The 17,011-nt window shown below is 45.9% G+C and overlaps 1 protein-coding gene across 1 annotated transcript in view; it reads left to right on the forward strand.

The window, feature by feature from the left end:
* The first annotated feature begins 4,291 nt into the window (after window positions 1–4,291).
* Window positions 4,292–17,011, forward strand: part of LOC132382446 (lamin-L(III)-like) — a 90,605-nt gene continuing 77,885 nt past the window's right edge. Inside the window, exon 1 of the mRNA XM_059952649.1 lies at window positions 4,292–5,992. Within this exon, the coding sequence (XP_059808632.1) occupies window positions 5,664–5,992 (329 nt within the window). The 5' untranslated portion in view covers window positions 4,292–5,663. The remainder of the gene's footprint in view (window positions 5,993–17,011) is intronic.

A 17,011-nucleotide genomic window follows, 5' to 3' on the forward strand; every position in this document is an offset into this window, starting at 1 on the left:
GGCCTGGGCAGACGTGCTGTGGAAACCCAACAGGGAGAGCGTGGTGTCCGTTAGTCAGATTACCAGGCCACGCGCACAACAGCGGACCAGATCAGGCCCGGCGGGGGGCGCACACAACACAGAGGCAGGAGTGAGGAGGCCAGTGAACAGTGGGTTTCTACCACCAGCGGTGGGGCACAAAAGCCCACCGTTGTCGCCCGCCCTGCAAGGGCCAGGGCCAGGGCCAGCTGCTGCTAATGATTATGGCGGCTGGCCAGCAGGACATCCTCTTGTACGTCTGGGACAAACAGTCAGGACGTCGCTTCTTGGTTGACACCAGAGCGAAGATCAGCGTCTTGCCCCCGACGGGTTACGACACCCGCAACAGGAAGCCAGGACCCACCCTGAGGGCCACAAACGGCAGCACAATACAGATCTACGGCACCTGCACAGTGCAGCTGCAGTTCAGCACCAGCTGGTTCATGTGGGACTTCACACTGGCCGCCGTGGTCCAACCACTCCTGGGGGCAGACTTCTTGCGAGCTTACAGCCTGCTGGTCGACTTGCAAGGGAAAAGACTGCTACATGCCAAGACTTTCCAGATGTTCTCCCTGGGTGAAACCAAGTTGCAGGACCCACACCTGGAACTCCATTACACTGTCAGACAACAAACTCACCAGAATCCTGACGGACTTTCCATCGATTCTGGCACCACAGTTCACGGCAGCCATGCCCAGACACAGGGTTCAGCACAACATCCCGACCAAGGGACCACCCCTCCACGCCTGCGCATGAAGGCTCCCCCCGGAAAAGCTCTGCCTGGCGAAGGAGGAGTTCAAAGGATGGAGGAATTGGGGATCATACGGAGGTCCGACAGCCCATGGGCCTCCCCCCTGCACATGGTGCCCAAAGCAGGTTGGGGTTGGAGACCATGCGCTGACTACCGCAGACTGAACGAGGCTGCAACTCCAAACTGCTACCCCGTGCCGCACATACAGGACTTTGCAGCAAACCTGCACGGGGCAAGAATATTTTCCAAAGTAGACCTCATCCGGGGATACCATCAAATCCTGGTGCACCCTGAAGACATCCTCAAAACAACACTTATCACCCCATTTGGCCTGTTCAAGTTCCTCCAAATGCCATTCGGCCTGAAGAATGCTGCACAGATGTTCCAGCAGCTATTTGGTATGGTGGGACACGACCTGGACCTTGCGTTCATCTATTTGGACGACATCCTTATAGCCAGCAGATGTCGTCAGGAGCATCTGTCCCACCTCTGCCAGCTCTACTCCCGCCTGAGTGATTTCGGCCTCACGATCAACCCGGCCAAATGCCAGTTTGGTCTCGATACCATCGACTTCCTGGGCGACAGGATTACCAAAGTCGGGGCAACACCTCTGCCCGCCAAGGTAGACACAATCCGCCACTTTGCCCAGCCCAACACAGTCAAAGGCCTGCAGGAGTTTGTTGGTATGGTGAACTTCTACCACTGTTTCCTCCCCTCAGCAGCCCGTATCATGCGCCCTTTGTACACCCTGATGTCGGATAAAGGCAAGGACATTACTTGGGACGAGGAGGCTGCAGCCGCTTTCTTTAAAGCCAAGGAAGCCTTGGCAGATGCCATGATGCTGGTGCACCCCAGAACGGACATTCCGACCGCACTCACGGTGGACGCATCCAACATCCCAAATGCTCCCAATCTTTCCCAGAATCAGTGGGGGTGCTTGCGTTTTCTCGAGGAGGTCTTGAACTACTTCAGTTGTCCATCTGAAAACGTTCTCGTGACAGAGCACCCGCTTCGAGACAATGCCGACACTTCAAAAAACATGATCAACAGTTCATGAGAGCTGTTGGAATATCAAGAGTCAGGAGGACCTCAAGATCTATCCAATAGGTATGATGGGAATAATGCAATATGTTTATCCAGAGTTTAGGTGTGAAACAGATGCTGCATAAGAAGATTGTGGGGTGAACTTATAGAGCAGGGGTTCACAGACCCCTCAGTTAATGGTAGGGATCTATGAGATAAAAAAGGTTAGGAAACCCTGCTATTGAGGAATATAAATTCATGATGGACATAGATAAGCTGGCTGGTGCAGTCTTTTTTCCCAGGGTAGGAAAATCTAAACTTAAGGACATAGTTTTAAGCTGAGAGGGAATGATTTAAAAGAGCCTTCAGGAAAACTGTTACAGATAAAAGGTGGAGGCTATGTGGAATGAGCTGTCAGAGGTGGGTACAATTACAATACTTAAAAGGCACTTAGAGAGGTATGTGATAGGTAAATGTTTTGGGGGATATGGGTCAAACAAAGGCAAATGGGACTAGCTTGGCGATGTCTTGGTTGACAGGTTGGGCCATAGGGCCTGTTTCCATGTTGTTTAACTCCATGAATCTACAGTGTATGATCGTAATCATGTGATAATCACAGCTTGTTGAAATTGGTGAAGTAAATTCCGGAATACGGCTTTGTAGCTAACTCTAGTGACCTTGCCTTTTCCCTTCTGAGTCAACCTTTCAAAATAGCACACAATGTCCACGGATGCATCAGGTCTTCTGTGATTGATGTAGTTATTCCATTAGATAGCTTCAATTAATTTCAATAATTTAAATAGAGTAGGCTCCTTTTGTTTGTTTTTATGCCCCTCCTCCCCCCTTTTGATTTTGATCCCAGATACGAATCTGCGTGCTTCCCAGCACACGTTCCTGTGAGTGGCCATTCAAAAGTGTGCACAGCTAGCCCGCGAGCATGATGATTGTATGTCAAATGAGCAACTCACCGCCTATCAGCAAACATGCCTTTAAACCATTCTGTTGTTTGCACTTGACACTGTATTTAATGTTGCATTTATTATTGACAAGTATTCTGTTTACTCTGAACTTTTTACAAGCAAAGAATTTCTTTCCATCCTGGTGTATACAAAAATAAACTAGGCTGAACCCGAATGTGAATTGGATGTGTGCTACTAAAGACGCTGGGGAAAAATGTTACACGTAGGGTCATAGAGGAGTACAGCACGGAAAGAGATCCTTCACTCTTAACTTGTCCATACAAACCAAGATATGCACCTAAGCTTGTTCCATTTGCCCACTTGTTTCCAATGTCCTGCCAACTCCTGCTATCTATTTACCCTTCTTTACTATCTTTGAAATGCTGCCATGGTACCTGCCTCAAATACTTCCTCTGAGAGTTCATTCCATAAATGGATCGCCCTCTTCATGAAGAATAGTCATCGAGCACTATAGAAGCAGGCTTTACAGTCTATCTTGTACATGCCAAACTATTCTTCTGCCTTCCCCACTGACCTGTAGCTGAACCACAGCTTTCCATACCCCTCCCATCCATGCACTTACCCAAATTTCTCTTAAATGCTGAAATTGAATCTGCATTCACCTCTTCCACAAGCAGCTTCACACTTACACCACCCTCCTGAGTGGAAAAGTTCCCCTTAAATATTTCACCTTTCTTAACCCATGACCTCTAGTTCTTGTCTCACTTAACTTTAGTGGAAAACGCCTGCCTATAGCACTCATAATTTTGTATCATCATCAGTATGTGCCACGTTGTACGGTATGGGCGATCATGGTACTTTTGTGCAACCCTCTCACCAGGCTCATATACACAAATGACTCGTTAGCTAATTCTGCTAACAGCCACGTGACTCAGCGATGAGAAGGCCATCTTTCATAAGCAATGTATGTCTTGAGTCGGTATGATTTGGGGTTCAACCAAACAGGAAAGTTAGGATGTTGCAATTAAGGAATTGGAATCAGAATCAGGTCTATTATCACCAGCATGTGACGTGAAATCTGTTAACTTAGCAGCAGCAGTTCAATGCAGTACATAATCTTGCAGAGAGAGAGAAAAATAATAACAAATAAACAAGTAAATCAATTACACAAAAACATAAATATTGCATATTAAAAAAAAGTGAGGTAGTGTCCAAAGCTTCAATGTCCATTTAGGAATTGGATGGCAGAGGGGAAGAAGCTGTTCCTGAATCACTAAGTGTGCACCTTCAGGCTTCTCAATCTCCTACCTGATGGCAACAGTGAGAAAAGGGCATTAATTGTAGTGAATGCTGTGTAGACACTGCCCCACAGTTATCAGTCACCAAGAAATGACAGATCGCGCACCAGAAGAAAGTATATTTACCAATTTTTCAACTTTATCAAATAGTTAATAGGAAAAGAAAAAATGTAGAGGCCTATTACAGTTAAACCAGTCCAATGAGTACATACACGTTGGAGATCGTTTCTGTAGTAACTGGGTGTATCTCTTTACTCACGTGCTGAACCCACATTCTGTGTGAAATACACAAGTCACAGTTTGAACTTCCTCGAAGACCATCTCCAATAAACTGGCTAACTCAAGGAGTGTTGGCACTTCCTCCTTAGCGCCATTCGTCTGCACAAAAGACTTCTTACAATGCGGTCTCTCCTTCGAGCAACACTCTGTGAGCATCTTCCCCTCTGCCCTGCTCCGCAGGTCCTGCCAAAAGACTCCAAACCAGACTACTGTCCTTCAGAAACCTCATCCTGCCCAGCTCGCTCGAATGTTCCATGATATCCCACCAGGCAGAAAGTTACCACACGTACCCAGACAGTCCTGATTGACTGACACGACACTAAGTTGGCCAACATGGCTCCTTATCTTTAGCCGAAACCAAAACACTCTTACTAGCAGGACACACTGCTTTTGCATATAATTGCTAAAATAAAATACCTAACAGCGTAGGAACCCAGGGCATTATATTTATGTACCTCTATCAAATTTCCCCTCATTCCCATGCTCCAGGGAATTAAGTCTAAACCTACTCAATCTTTCCCATAACTCAGGTCCTCAAGTCCAGGCAACAATTTTCTCAGTACTCCGTCCTGTAGGCAAGTGGCCAAAACTTCACACAATACTCCAAATTAGGCCTCATCAAAGAGGAGCCCCGGTCCTTTTTAATTCTTTCCCCTCCCACTTTGAACCCATGCCCACTTGGTTTTGCTTCCGTTTCCCTGGGGGGGGGGGAATGACTGGGTGCACTCAATCTAAATGTTCTCATGATTTTCTACACGTTATAAGGTAACCACCCCCAGTAGCCAAGGAATAAAGTCCTAGTCTGCCCTACCTCATCAGACCTGGCAAATTCATCTCAAGTCTTTGCTCTCTTTCCAGCCCAGCTGACGTCCTTCCTAAAACAAGAGCAACCAAAACTGTCCACAACATCCCAACTGTGGCCGCCCTCGCTGATGAAGGCCAGGCTGCCGACCGGTGACGCCGCTTCCAGGGAGCAACATCCCGCTGTTCTAAACCACTCCCCGGGGTCCTGCTCTCCACTGTGAGTTCTGGGTTAGCTTCTCAAAATTCAACAGCTCATACTGAGCAGAATGCCCAACTAGTCAAGATCCCCCCTGTGAACTTGGCAACCTTCTTCACTGTCACGGCACCGCTAATTTAGTGTCATCTGCAAAACGGGCAAATGATAAATAAGGTATTCTGTATTGAACGCATCAATCAGATTGGGTTGAATCCCAAAAATAACATTGCCCATTAAATGTGTGTCACAATGGGGGACATGTAGAAGTGCAATGCTTGACCTCTCCTCCTGGTGCTGCGAGTAGTTTTGCTGCTCGGAGCTGCCGACGGGCTTGGCAGAACCCGGAACGGCGCAGGGACTGCGGAGACAGGGCAATGGAGCGACGGAGATCTGCGCACCTCGCCAGCCCGAGTCCGGCTCGCTGGAGTCGGCTGCAGGAGAAGGAGGAACTGCAGCAGCTGAACGACCGCCTGGCCTTCTGCATCGAACAGAACTGCCGGCTGGAGGCGGACAGAGAGGCGCTGCGGCAGCGGCTCGCCGAGTGCCTGGAGGCGGACAGCTCCCAGTTCTGCAACACCCGCAGCCTCCTGGAGAAGCAGTTGGCCGACTGCCGGAAGCAGCTGGACGCCACGGCGGCCGAGCGAGCCCGACTGCAGGTGGAAAAGGGCAGGATTTACGAGGAGAACCGCAAGCTCCGAGAGAGGTACCGTGACCGGTATCCAACACTGACACTGTCCGCTCGCAGCGGCATACGGAACAGAAGAACATTGTTTCTTCTCCTTCCCCCCCTCCCCCCTCCCCGCCCCCCACTCCCCGCTCCTCCCCGCCCCCCACTCCCCGCTCCTCCCCTCCCCCTCTCCCCTCCCCTCCCCCTTCCACTCCCCACTCCCCGCTCCTCCCCTCCCCCTCCCCCTCCCCCTCCCCCTCCCCCTCCCCCTCCCCCTCTCCCTCCCCCTCCCCCTCTCCCTCCCCCTCCCCCTCTCCCTCCCCCTCCCCCTCCCCCTCTCCCTCTCCCTCTCCCTCTCCCTCTCCCTCCCTCCCCCTGCCCCTCCCTTGCTCCCCCCTCCCCTCCCCTCCTCTCCCCCTCCTCGCTCCCCCTCCCCCTCCCCCCACTCCCCGCTCCTCCCCTCCCCCTCTCCCTCCCTCCCCCTCCCCCTCCCCACTCCCCACTCCCCCCTCCCGCCCCCCACTCCCCCCCTCCCCCTCCCCCTCCCCCTCCCCCTCCCCTCTCCCTCTCCCTCTCCCTCTCCCTCTCCCTCCCTCCCCCTGCCCTCCCTTGCTCCCCCCCCCCTCCTCTCCCCCTCCTCGCTCCCCCTCCCCCACTCCCCGCTCCTCCCCCTCTCCTCCTCTCCCCTCCCCCTCCCCCTTCCCCTCCCCACTCCCCGCTCCTCCTCTCCCCTCTCCCTCTCCCTCCCCTCTCCCTCCCCCTCTCCCTCCCCCTCTCCCTCCCCCTCTCCCTCCCCCTCTCCCTCCCCCTCTCCCTCTCCCTCTCCCTCTCCCTCTCCCTCCCCCTCCCCTCCCCCTCCCCCTCCCCCTCTCCCTCCCCCTCCCCCTCCCCCTCCCCCTCTCTCTCTCTCCCTCCCCCTCCCCCTCCCCCTCTCTCCCTCTCCCTCCCCCTCTCCCTCTCCCTCCCCCTCTCCCTCCCCCTCCCCCTCCCCCTCCCCCTCCCCCTCCCCCTCTCCCTCCCCCTCTCCCTCCCCCTCTCCCTCCCCCTCTCCCTCCCCCTCTCCCTCCCCCTCTCCCTCCCCCTCTCCCTCCCCCTCTCCCTCCCCCTGCCCCTCCCCTGCCCCTCCCCCTCTCCCTGCCCCTCCCCCTCTCCCTCCCCTGCCCCTCCCCTGCCCCTCCCTTGCTCCCCCCTCCCCTCCCCCTCCTCTCCCCCTCCCTTGCTCCCCCCTCCCCTCCCCCTCCTCTCCCCCTCCTCGCTCCCCCTCCCCCTCCCCCCACTCCTCCCCCTCTCCTCCTCTCCCCCTCTCCCTCTCCCTCTCCCTCTCCCTCTCCCTGCCCCTCCCTCTCCTCCCTTCCCCCTCTCCCCCTCTCTCCCCTTCCCACTCCCACTTCCCCATTCCCCCATTCCCACCTCCGATTCTCCCATCCCCATTGTGCTTGCATTGGGGGCGTTACAGAAATGGTTCCTGTGTTGATTGCTGAGTTGAAGGGATTGGCATATAAAAAAGGTTAAGCTGATTGTGTCAATCTATATTCATTGGGGTTTTGAAGAATTGAGGATGAACTTGAAACATTCGAAATTTCTGGGGCGAGGGGTACATGTGATCAGGTGGATTCCGAGAAGAGTGAATATCTACAAATTGGGATTATGGCTTCATAATGAAGATGTACTATTTCAGGTAGAGACAAAAAGGATTTCCCTTTCTTCAGGTTGTGACTCTGGGTTTTACTCTACCAAAGATCTATGGAGTTGTAGTCATTGGATATATTCAAGGAGGAAATTGATTGGAGTTTGAGCTAAAAGAGAAATGAGGGATGTGTGAAGCGGGCAGGAAGTTGGTGTTGACGCCATAGGTTTGGATCAGCCATGACCTTACCGAATGACAGAGGAGTTTCACCAGGCCCACTTCTGGCTCCTGTTTTTTAAATTGGTATGAATCGCTTTGTAACCAATCCAAATAAGTGAACTTTTCCCTTCTGTACCCAATACTATTTTCTACCTTTTGATTGTCCCGAAGGATAATAACTCAAAATAATTATATTTTGCTATTTGATTTAAAAAATAATTGTAGCTCTCTAGTTAATTAACTATCGTTAGAAATTCAGGCTGATTATTATTATATTCTTGCATATAGTATATCGGGGATCTCCAATAGACAGAAATCAAAAGTTCTAAATCATTCTGATATAAATGTATCTTTTAAAAGTTTGTTTGAAATCAGAACTATTATAGCCCTTTGAGAAAAGATTTGTGTTCACAAGGGCTTCATTATTTTCTCTAAAAGCAAGTAAGGTGACAATTGAAAAGTGAGTAATTTGAGCCCACAGTATATATAAAAAAAATGAGCTTGTAAAAATTGGATTGCTTATGATGATGCATGAACAGGGCCTTCATTGATAGGAACCGACAATTTATTTTGTTTCCAGCAAGTTTTGAGAGCCTGTTTCCCAGAAATACCTGAGACAGTTTGGACATTGAAGCTTTAAAATTATAGCAACATACAAAATTAGCTTTCATACGAAATAAGTTTCAGTTGAAATGTAATTCTGGATCTATGATGATGAGATTCAAGTACGGTACATTGAGTATTTGCTGTGAACTAAAGTACAGTATTGTTGATCCTCAAATGACATCAAGAGACATAACTTTTTTCACAGATAAATGCCTGATAAAATAAAATACAGTGGATTCTAACTAATTAGGACATATCGGAACCAGTACCTTTTGGGTCAGTTAAGCAGCTACCCCAATTAGTTGAAGTTTCATGGAGATAGATAAAAAGGTATGGAAAAGACAAGTACCATTTCACTGACCAGCAAATTATGTATTTAAATAAAATACAGCACAAATTAGAACACTATCAGTACTATTACAATGCTCTGAAACTATGTAGTAGTTCCTAATAGTTATCGACAAAGGAATTCATCCAGTATATGCCACCATGTTCTTTTGGCTGACTGAAAATGACCAAAATCAGCATGGGCACCTAGTTCAGGTCACAGTTTGTCTTCAAAACTGTGCTTTTGACAATTGCACCCTCCAAATCTTCATTTTCATAGTAACATTCAAAATAAGAAGAGTCCATTAAAACATTAAAATATACAGGTCGACCTTCTATGATCCGGCACCATTGGGACCTGAGGAGTGCCGAATTACAGAAGGATCACATTAAACAATTGCTAACCGCCTCATCATAACTTTAAAATATCATGTAAATCGGTATAAGTTAGATAATAATGAAACAGAAATATTAGAGTAGCAAGTGAAATTTTAATAAAGTAATACTGTACAGGCACAGATCTTCCGCTTCTAAAGTGAGATGTTCAATATACCTTCAGGCAAAGTTACATGTTTGCAAGTGTGGGGTTGTCAGGATCATCAATATCTTCGTTTTGAAAAATGAGTGAAGCATCAGGAACTGGTGCTGAAACTGGCACAACAGTTTCTTCAAAAACTGTTGATGTTGGTGGGAGCACATCTGGGTGAGCAGATGCAGAATTCAGAGAAACGAGGTCTTCTATACGCTGCATTTCACATGACCGCCATGCAGCCGGGGATTCGGCGCTGCGCTCTTCCCTCTTCACTCGCAGTTACTGAGGGAATCTTCGTTAGTTTCTTTTCCCCTGCTTAGTAATATGCTTAGATTCTGCGGATCGCCATGTCTGATCTGAGGTCGTAGGCAGAAGAGAACGGAGCGCCGGCCGGGCGACGCCAAAGGGCAGTGCGCGACTACCGGCAGGCAGGTGAGAAGGAGGACCGACCCAGAGCACGCCAGCTCTCCCGCAGCTGGCGGGTGAGACGTCCGAGTGACGGGCGGCCATGCCTCACACAAATTATATTAATAAATGCGGTAAACAACCCGCAATTGCCTGTCTGTACTTACAAGAGCATGCCAACATGTGAACAGATTTAGTGCAACCAAAACAATGCGCAGCAGGTCGGTGTGGTGGCCTGGGAAATTTGAAATTACAGTTGCACGGAAAATTTGAAATCACTGCCGGATTATCGAAGGAACCAGATTGCAGATAGTCGGACTAGTGAAGGTCGAACTGTACATTAAAACATTCAAAATGATTGTTGATACCGTCAAGTTCTTTATAGTTGCTAACTCGTTGAAATAGTGAGATTGTTTCATTTTCACTCCTGGCCATTTCTGGCACCTCCAAACCTGAAGCTTGATGCGAAGCAGAGCAAAATAGATCTGATCTGTCTGGCTGCTTATTTTTTGCCAACTGTCAGTGGCAAAAATTGCTGCTTATTGAAACAAACACCCTCAAATGGTGCTATTTAAAAACTTTTAAGTTTTCGCTTTAAGTACTATGTAGTGTCTAATAATCACACAGTGCACACTAGTTAGAAACTGTTTGGCAATAGAATCCTGTCTCAATTAAGCACCATGGCGTACCAGTGAAATGAAGGAAATTCCACCTATATTCTTGATTGGTTTTTGTTCTGTAGGAGTTTTTCCCAATAAGCAGCTGCCCAGATGAGCCAATGGCCCAATTAACTGGAACTGTATTTTATATTTAGTTGTTGCTGTCCATTGGGGAATTGCCTGTGCAACAGTATTGCTCATTAGGTAAAATGTGCCATTTTAGTAGTTGGGTACATTATATAGGTTTTGCTTGAATGCTCGCTGGTTGTGTTTGTCAGGAAGTTTTCTGTATTAGCCAGCTTCCTAATAGTTTAAGTAGTATGGTGTCCTCGGAGAACATAGTTTTAACTGGCATGTTCTCAATTGTTTTATTTATATAAAATATTTATATGCCATCCATGTTTATAAACTAAATGTAGATATTCCTTTTCTTCATTTGCCTTTGATCTAAATAGGACATTCCTTTAATTCCCTTCTAATGCCTAACTATCATCACTTGATGACAATACTAATTACTTTTTCTAAAAAATGGGTGATGATCTATAACAGGCTCCAAGCTGAGAATATTCTGTTCTCTCACTTCCAGCACCCAGTATTTCACTTTCCTCTTAACTCATTTTCTGAAGAACTCGACAGTGTTTTTTCTGAAAGTCTATGTCTGACACGTATTTGCCATCTGTTTTGCATTGAACTTGTTAAGATAATTTGTTGTCACAATAGCTGTTAGAGCATGAGAAGCATGAATTAATATATACCATGAAATTTTAAAAAAAACTGTCATTAATCCAGTGTTAGTTGTAATGTGAAACTGATTATTATAGATCTGCTGTTGTTTAACTGAGTAATCTTTTGGAGGTTTTTATGACAGTGTTACAAATGTAAATTTGTGAATTCAATGGAAAATCTGTTCTTTTAAAACCAGTCATAACACTACTTTTCTCAAGATGGTGTGTTACATTCCTGTTTGTAGACTTGTTTACATCTTCAGAGCAAGGGTAGGGGAGTGATAAGGCCATTGGTAATTAATGATTACAACTATCAACTAGGCCCTTAATGTACCACGTGAACTTATAAAGCACATCCCAGATGGTAGAATAATTTAATTCTCTTTTTTTGTTTTGTTTTTGAAGTAAGTGACCTTTGCAGTGCTCTTCGAAATATAATTCTGATGTTTTTAAATAACATTGATTCCACTCTTGTCTCATTAGCTTTTAACCTTGAATTAAGTCAACTGCTTCCAGCAGCAGTGAAGTTAATCTAAAGCATGAAAATATAAGCTTTGCTATCTTCACGCCGTAACCCAGATCTCTTCAGTTTACTTAGAGAACAGATACTATTTGCCTATAGGCAAATTCAGAGGCTGAGCTCCAAATTGTCATTAACTTCTTCACTAATGAAGACAGTAAAATGGACTTCATGAGAAGTATCTGGAAGACAAAGATCCCCCAGACTCAGCCAGATATACTTTGCTGTAGAAGAGTAGCCCTTCTGCCCCAGCCCCCACCTATCCCATCCCAGCATTTGCTATCAATGTTCATGACAACACTGAGGCAACACAGCTGGTTAAAAGCCTTGATGCTGAAGATATTGGTAAATAGATGCAGAGGTAGGGTATTTAGCCCACTTTCCCTTCTCTACTAATGAGATCAAGTCTGATTTTTTTAATACTGCTTTATTTTTCTGCACTAATCCATATCCCAGGATTTCTCTTAGTACCCAGAAATCTTTTGTTTAACCCAGTTCATTGTCATTTATCTATATTATAAATAACCACATAATATATATATAGAAATGAGACATTTCTTCGAACTAGGGTGTAAAGCACAGTAGTACACATAACACATGACTCTTGAAGGTATGGATAAAATCTACAGATGAATCTCACATAAATAACAAGCTAAAGTGTGTTAATTTTAAATATTGGAAGATACAGAACAGATTACTTCGCGATACTTTGAGAACGATGCAGCTGGGAGTTCAGAAGTGTAATGGCCTGGGGGAAGAAACGGTTTCTCATCCTGACTGTTCTTGTCTTTATGCATCAGAGTCTCCTGCCCGATGGTAGAAAGTCAAAGATGATGCTGGATGGACGGGTGGGATCTTTAACAATACTGAAGACCCTGCATATGCAGTGCTCCTGATAAATGTCTCCGATAGATAGTAAGGAGACTCCTTTGATCCTCTCAGCTGCACTCACAGTCCTTTGTAGGGACTTCCAGTCCAATACTCGACTGCTCGCATACCAGATGGAGATGCACCTTGTCAGGATGCTCACAATGGTGCTCCTGTAAAACACAGTTAAGATGTGTGGTGGGGGTGGGGGGGTGATGGAAAGAGCCTTGCTTGCCTCAATCCTCTTGGGAAGTGGAGGCACTGCTCTGACTTAATGTTCAGGCAGGTGATATTAAGGGAGTGGGTGAAGTCATCCGTGATGTGAACTCCTAAGAACAAGTTGCACTTAACTCTGTCTACGGAGGAGCCATGTATTCGCAGAGGGGGATGCTATGTTTGCACCTTGCTGAAGTCCGCAATGATTATCTTCATCTTCTCCCACGTTCAGGCTTAGGTTGTTCTTCTCACACCAATCCACCAGCCGCTCTGCTTCCTCTCTTTACTCCCTGTCATCATTGTCCTTGATAAGGCCAACTACTGTTGTGTCGTCAGCAAACTTGATGACACGGTTTGAGCTGGGTCCTGTGAGACAGTCAGCAGTGTGAACAGCAGCAAGTTGAGCACGCAGCCTTGGGGAGTGCCAGTGCTCAGCGTAATGGGACGAGGGATGTTGCTGCCCTCGCAGACTGGCTGTTATTCAATCTCTGCCTTTCATACATTCAGCCAATGAGCTTCCATAGCTCTTTTGTGTTGAAATCTAAAATTCCACCATTGAGTACTATCCACCATTCTTCTTCTTCACTGGAGAATAAGGATCCATATCTCCAAAACATTGGAAGTCACATCTCAGCAAAATTTACCATTTAGTGTCAGCATAATCTCTGGCGAACTGAGGAAAGGAATGTTGAAACACCATGATTTCGACATTGCATTAAAGTCCTGGTGTACTGCGATCCACACCTTCCTGTCTTCTTTGGAGACTCATAGATCTTACTTTAGGAATCAATACGTTCTCTGCAAAAGCTTCCAAATCGGCTGTCAGGGTAGATGGATCAGGGTTAATGTCATGTGGATGAGATGGCACCTGGAGTACAGGCCTTCTCAAGGTTATGAGCGCAAAGCATATATATATATAGATAATACATACAAACGAGTGTCTGGGAGGTCACCAAGATGAATTTCCGAAATGGAACCTTGCGATAACCTGGGGAGGACTAGTATTTTGTGCAGGTCTCACCTCCCAAACTAAGGAAGAATATACTTGTGAAAGAGTAAATGCAATTAAGATTGATTCATATGAGAGCAGGGGTTATCATGACGAGATTACCAAACAAGGTCTATAATCTACTGAGTTTAGAAGAATAAGAGTTGATGTTATTAAAATACACCTGTTTTTATGGGGCCTAACAGATGAGAGGTGGGGATGTTGTCTTCCTAGAGTTTTTTGAACCAGTGGTCACATCTCAAGGTCTTATCAGAACTGAGGTGAGGTGAAACTATTTAACTCAGGGTCGTGAATCATTGGACTTTGACTCAAGAGGTCAGTGGAAGTTTGTTGGCTGAATAAATTCAAGTCAGGCATTGTGGGATTGTTTTGTCCTTTAAAGTCAATCAAGGGCCATTGGTTGTTGCAGAAAAGTGAAGGAATAAATAAAATAATAGCTTTCATCTCATTGGATGATGCACAAGGAGCTAAATAGCCTACTTCTGCATCCATTTCCCTTGTTCCCTTCCAAGCCAAAATCTGACGAGTCAAGTCTCTGGTCGTACTTAACCAGCTCTGGTGTTTGGGCCTTTATCTGTGTGCTTGACACTAAATTCCTGAAACCAGAATCTGATCCTACCCGACATGAAATTTCCAGGAAGAAAGGGAATTTTTTCAAGGCTGCGCTCTAAACTGTCTTAAAAGATTGCAACATCCTAACTGACGTTAAAGGAATCCCTGGGTTACAAAAGCTGAAAATAGAGAGGTAACATTCAGAAAGTCACTATATACCTTAGATCTTTGCACCAGGAAAATAGAGGCTATTTGCAAACAGGAAGGTTCATGCAACATCCCAAACAGCTCATTCATCCGTGTCATTCATTGCTGCCCATCTGTGTCGGAGCATGCAGCCTGGAGGGTTCTTCAGCCATCTCTGAACCCACAGAACTGGACTGAAAATAAATCTTTTTCAACCATGGAAGACAAGCCAAAGGCTGATTTATACTCTTGCATACGGGCTACACCATAGCCCTGATTTTCACTTCTGCATCTCTCTACGCCATAGCGAGCATGCATAGGTGTGCTTCGAAACGTTAGTAGGCGGTGGGGTTTTTATGCCACTGTGTTGAGTTTCTTCGTGAGAGACATGGATGAGGAAATACATTTCAAACATTTTCGCATGTTGGTAGGCAGATTTGACGATTTGGTTCATCTATTTCGTATCAGTGTACAGACATGGCGGAGAAGAAGCAACCAGAAATGCGATGCCACCAAGCGGACCAATCACAGTTGTTGCAGTCTGCGTCGCCACGGCGCATGAGTTACTTTTCTGGAGAGATGCACATCACCCTATGGCGTAGGGTACAGTGTAGGTACGGTGTAGAGTATGCGTTACCTTTAGCGTCAATGCGACGCACAGATCAGCCTTAAGAAGAGATTGATTGATGGTAATCTAATCATTGGCTGGTATGATGGACTAGAAGTCTACGATAGATCCTGGGCGTCCTGGATGGCATTCCAGCCTTGTTGTCATTTTGCTGTCAGTATATAAACAATCAAGCCCCAAGGAGGAAAAAATAAGAATGTTTTCATTTGATAGTTGATGCACCATCAATAACTCACACTGAGACGTAGGCGAGATATCAGCTTTTATTGACTGGAAGAAGGAACCAGGAGTGAGTGTCTATCATACAACGTCCTGGAGACTGAGGCTGAGCGTCAGGCCGCAGGTCTCCTTTATACAGGGGCCTGTGGGAGGAGCCACAGGAGCAGTCAGCAGGGGCCGTGTCCCGACAGGCACATAGTTCACCACAATAGTCTCCCTGATTACACCTTTTATTCAAAGAGAAACATTCAAATGCAATTTAAATTTCAAATAATAATATTTTTATGAGCAGTTGATTTCATAAGGATGTGCACTCTGTATTAAGTTGACTTTCTCTTGGTATATTTAGCTTTTACTAATTCCTTAATCGTGCTAAGAACCCAAAACAACATGAAGCTTATCAAAGTTTTAATTTTCTAGACTAAAAGGGGGAAATTTTGTTGATCTATAAATTGTTACATTTTGAGGAGACATACCTGCATTTGGGTGGGGGTGTGGGGGAATAAAGAACACAAGTTGTGGTTGTGGTCCTGGTAACTTTGTGTGAGATACAGCAAGATATGTATAAAAATAATGTTTGGCTGCTGGCACGGACTTTGAGATCCTGCATGGCATAATTCAGTCCTGAGTTGACTCAGGTCATAATGATGGGGTTTATTGAGTTATTCTGGAGTTCTTTCAGGACAGGGGTTACTAACCTGGGGTCAATGGTAGAGGTCTATGGCATAAAAAAAGGTTGAAGGCCCCTGTTCTAAGGGAATATCTCGCTGATGTTAATCATGGACCTTCTTGCAAAAATATTTTGGAGATTATCATTTAAATGGAAAAGATTTTAGCTTCAGTTAAGTAACTTTGAAACAATAGCTAAATAGTTATATTGAGAACTATCGGTGTTTAAATTGTAACTAAGAATTATTGAATGATAACATTCATTGACCTTTAAATTAATTTCATTAAATAGTAGATCTGAATTACATCTGAATTGCACCACTTCAGTAATGAGTTACACAGACCAAAATTAAATTCTGAAAGAATCATCTGAAGTTTGTTCTTTCCAAATGGTAGACACAGTAAGCCATAAAGACAAATGTAATGTGGGTGGAGTGATGAACAGGTGGAAAGTGCAACCACCTGATCTAATACTAATCAGGGATACTAATGATTATTCTGGCATCTTTCCCCTTCTTTCTTAGTCCTGAAATAGTGTTTCGGGCCGAAACGTCAACTGTTCGCTCTTTTCTGTAGATGCTACCTACTGCCTGACCCGCTGAGTTCAGAATCAGGTTTACTATCACCAGCATGCCTTGTTAACTTAGCAGCAGCAGTTCAATGCAATACAGAATACAGAAGAATAAACAAACAAATTAATCAATATATAGTATATGTACATTGAATAGATTTAAAATCGTGCAAAAACAGATCTTATATATATTAAAAAGTAAGGTAGTGGTCACGGGTTCAGTGTCCATTTAGGAATCGGATGGCAGAAGGGAAGAAGCTGTTCCTGAATCGCTGAGTGTGTGCCTTCAGGCTTCTGTACCTCCTACCTGATGGTAACAGTGAGAAAAGGGCATGCCCTGGGTGCTGGGGGTCCTTAATAAAGGATGCTGCCTTTCTGAGACACTGTTCCTTGAAGATGTCCTGGGTACTTTGTAGGCCAGTATTCAAGATGGAGCCGCAATCCACTGCAGCTTCTTTCAGTCCTGTGCAGCAGCCACCCCCACCCCCATACCAGACAGTGACGCAGTCTGTCAGAAT

This window comes from Hypanus sabinus, chromosome 28, assembly GCF_030144855.1.
Source record: "Hypanus sabinus isolate sHypSab1 chromosome 28, sHypSab1.hap1, whole genome shotgun sequence".
In the NCBI taxonomy this organism is placed as follows: domain Eukaryota; kingdom Metazoa; phylum Chordata; class Chondrichthyes; order Myliobatiformes; family Dasyatidae; genus Hypanus; species Hypanus sabinus.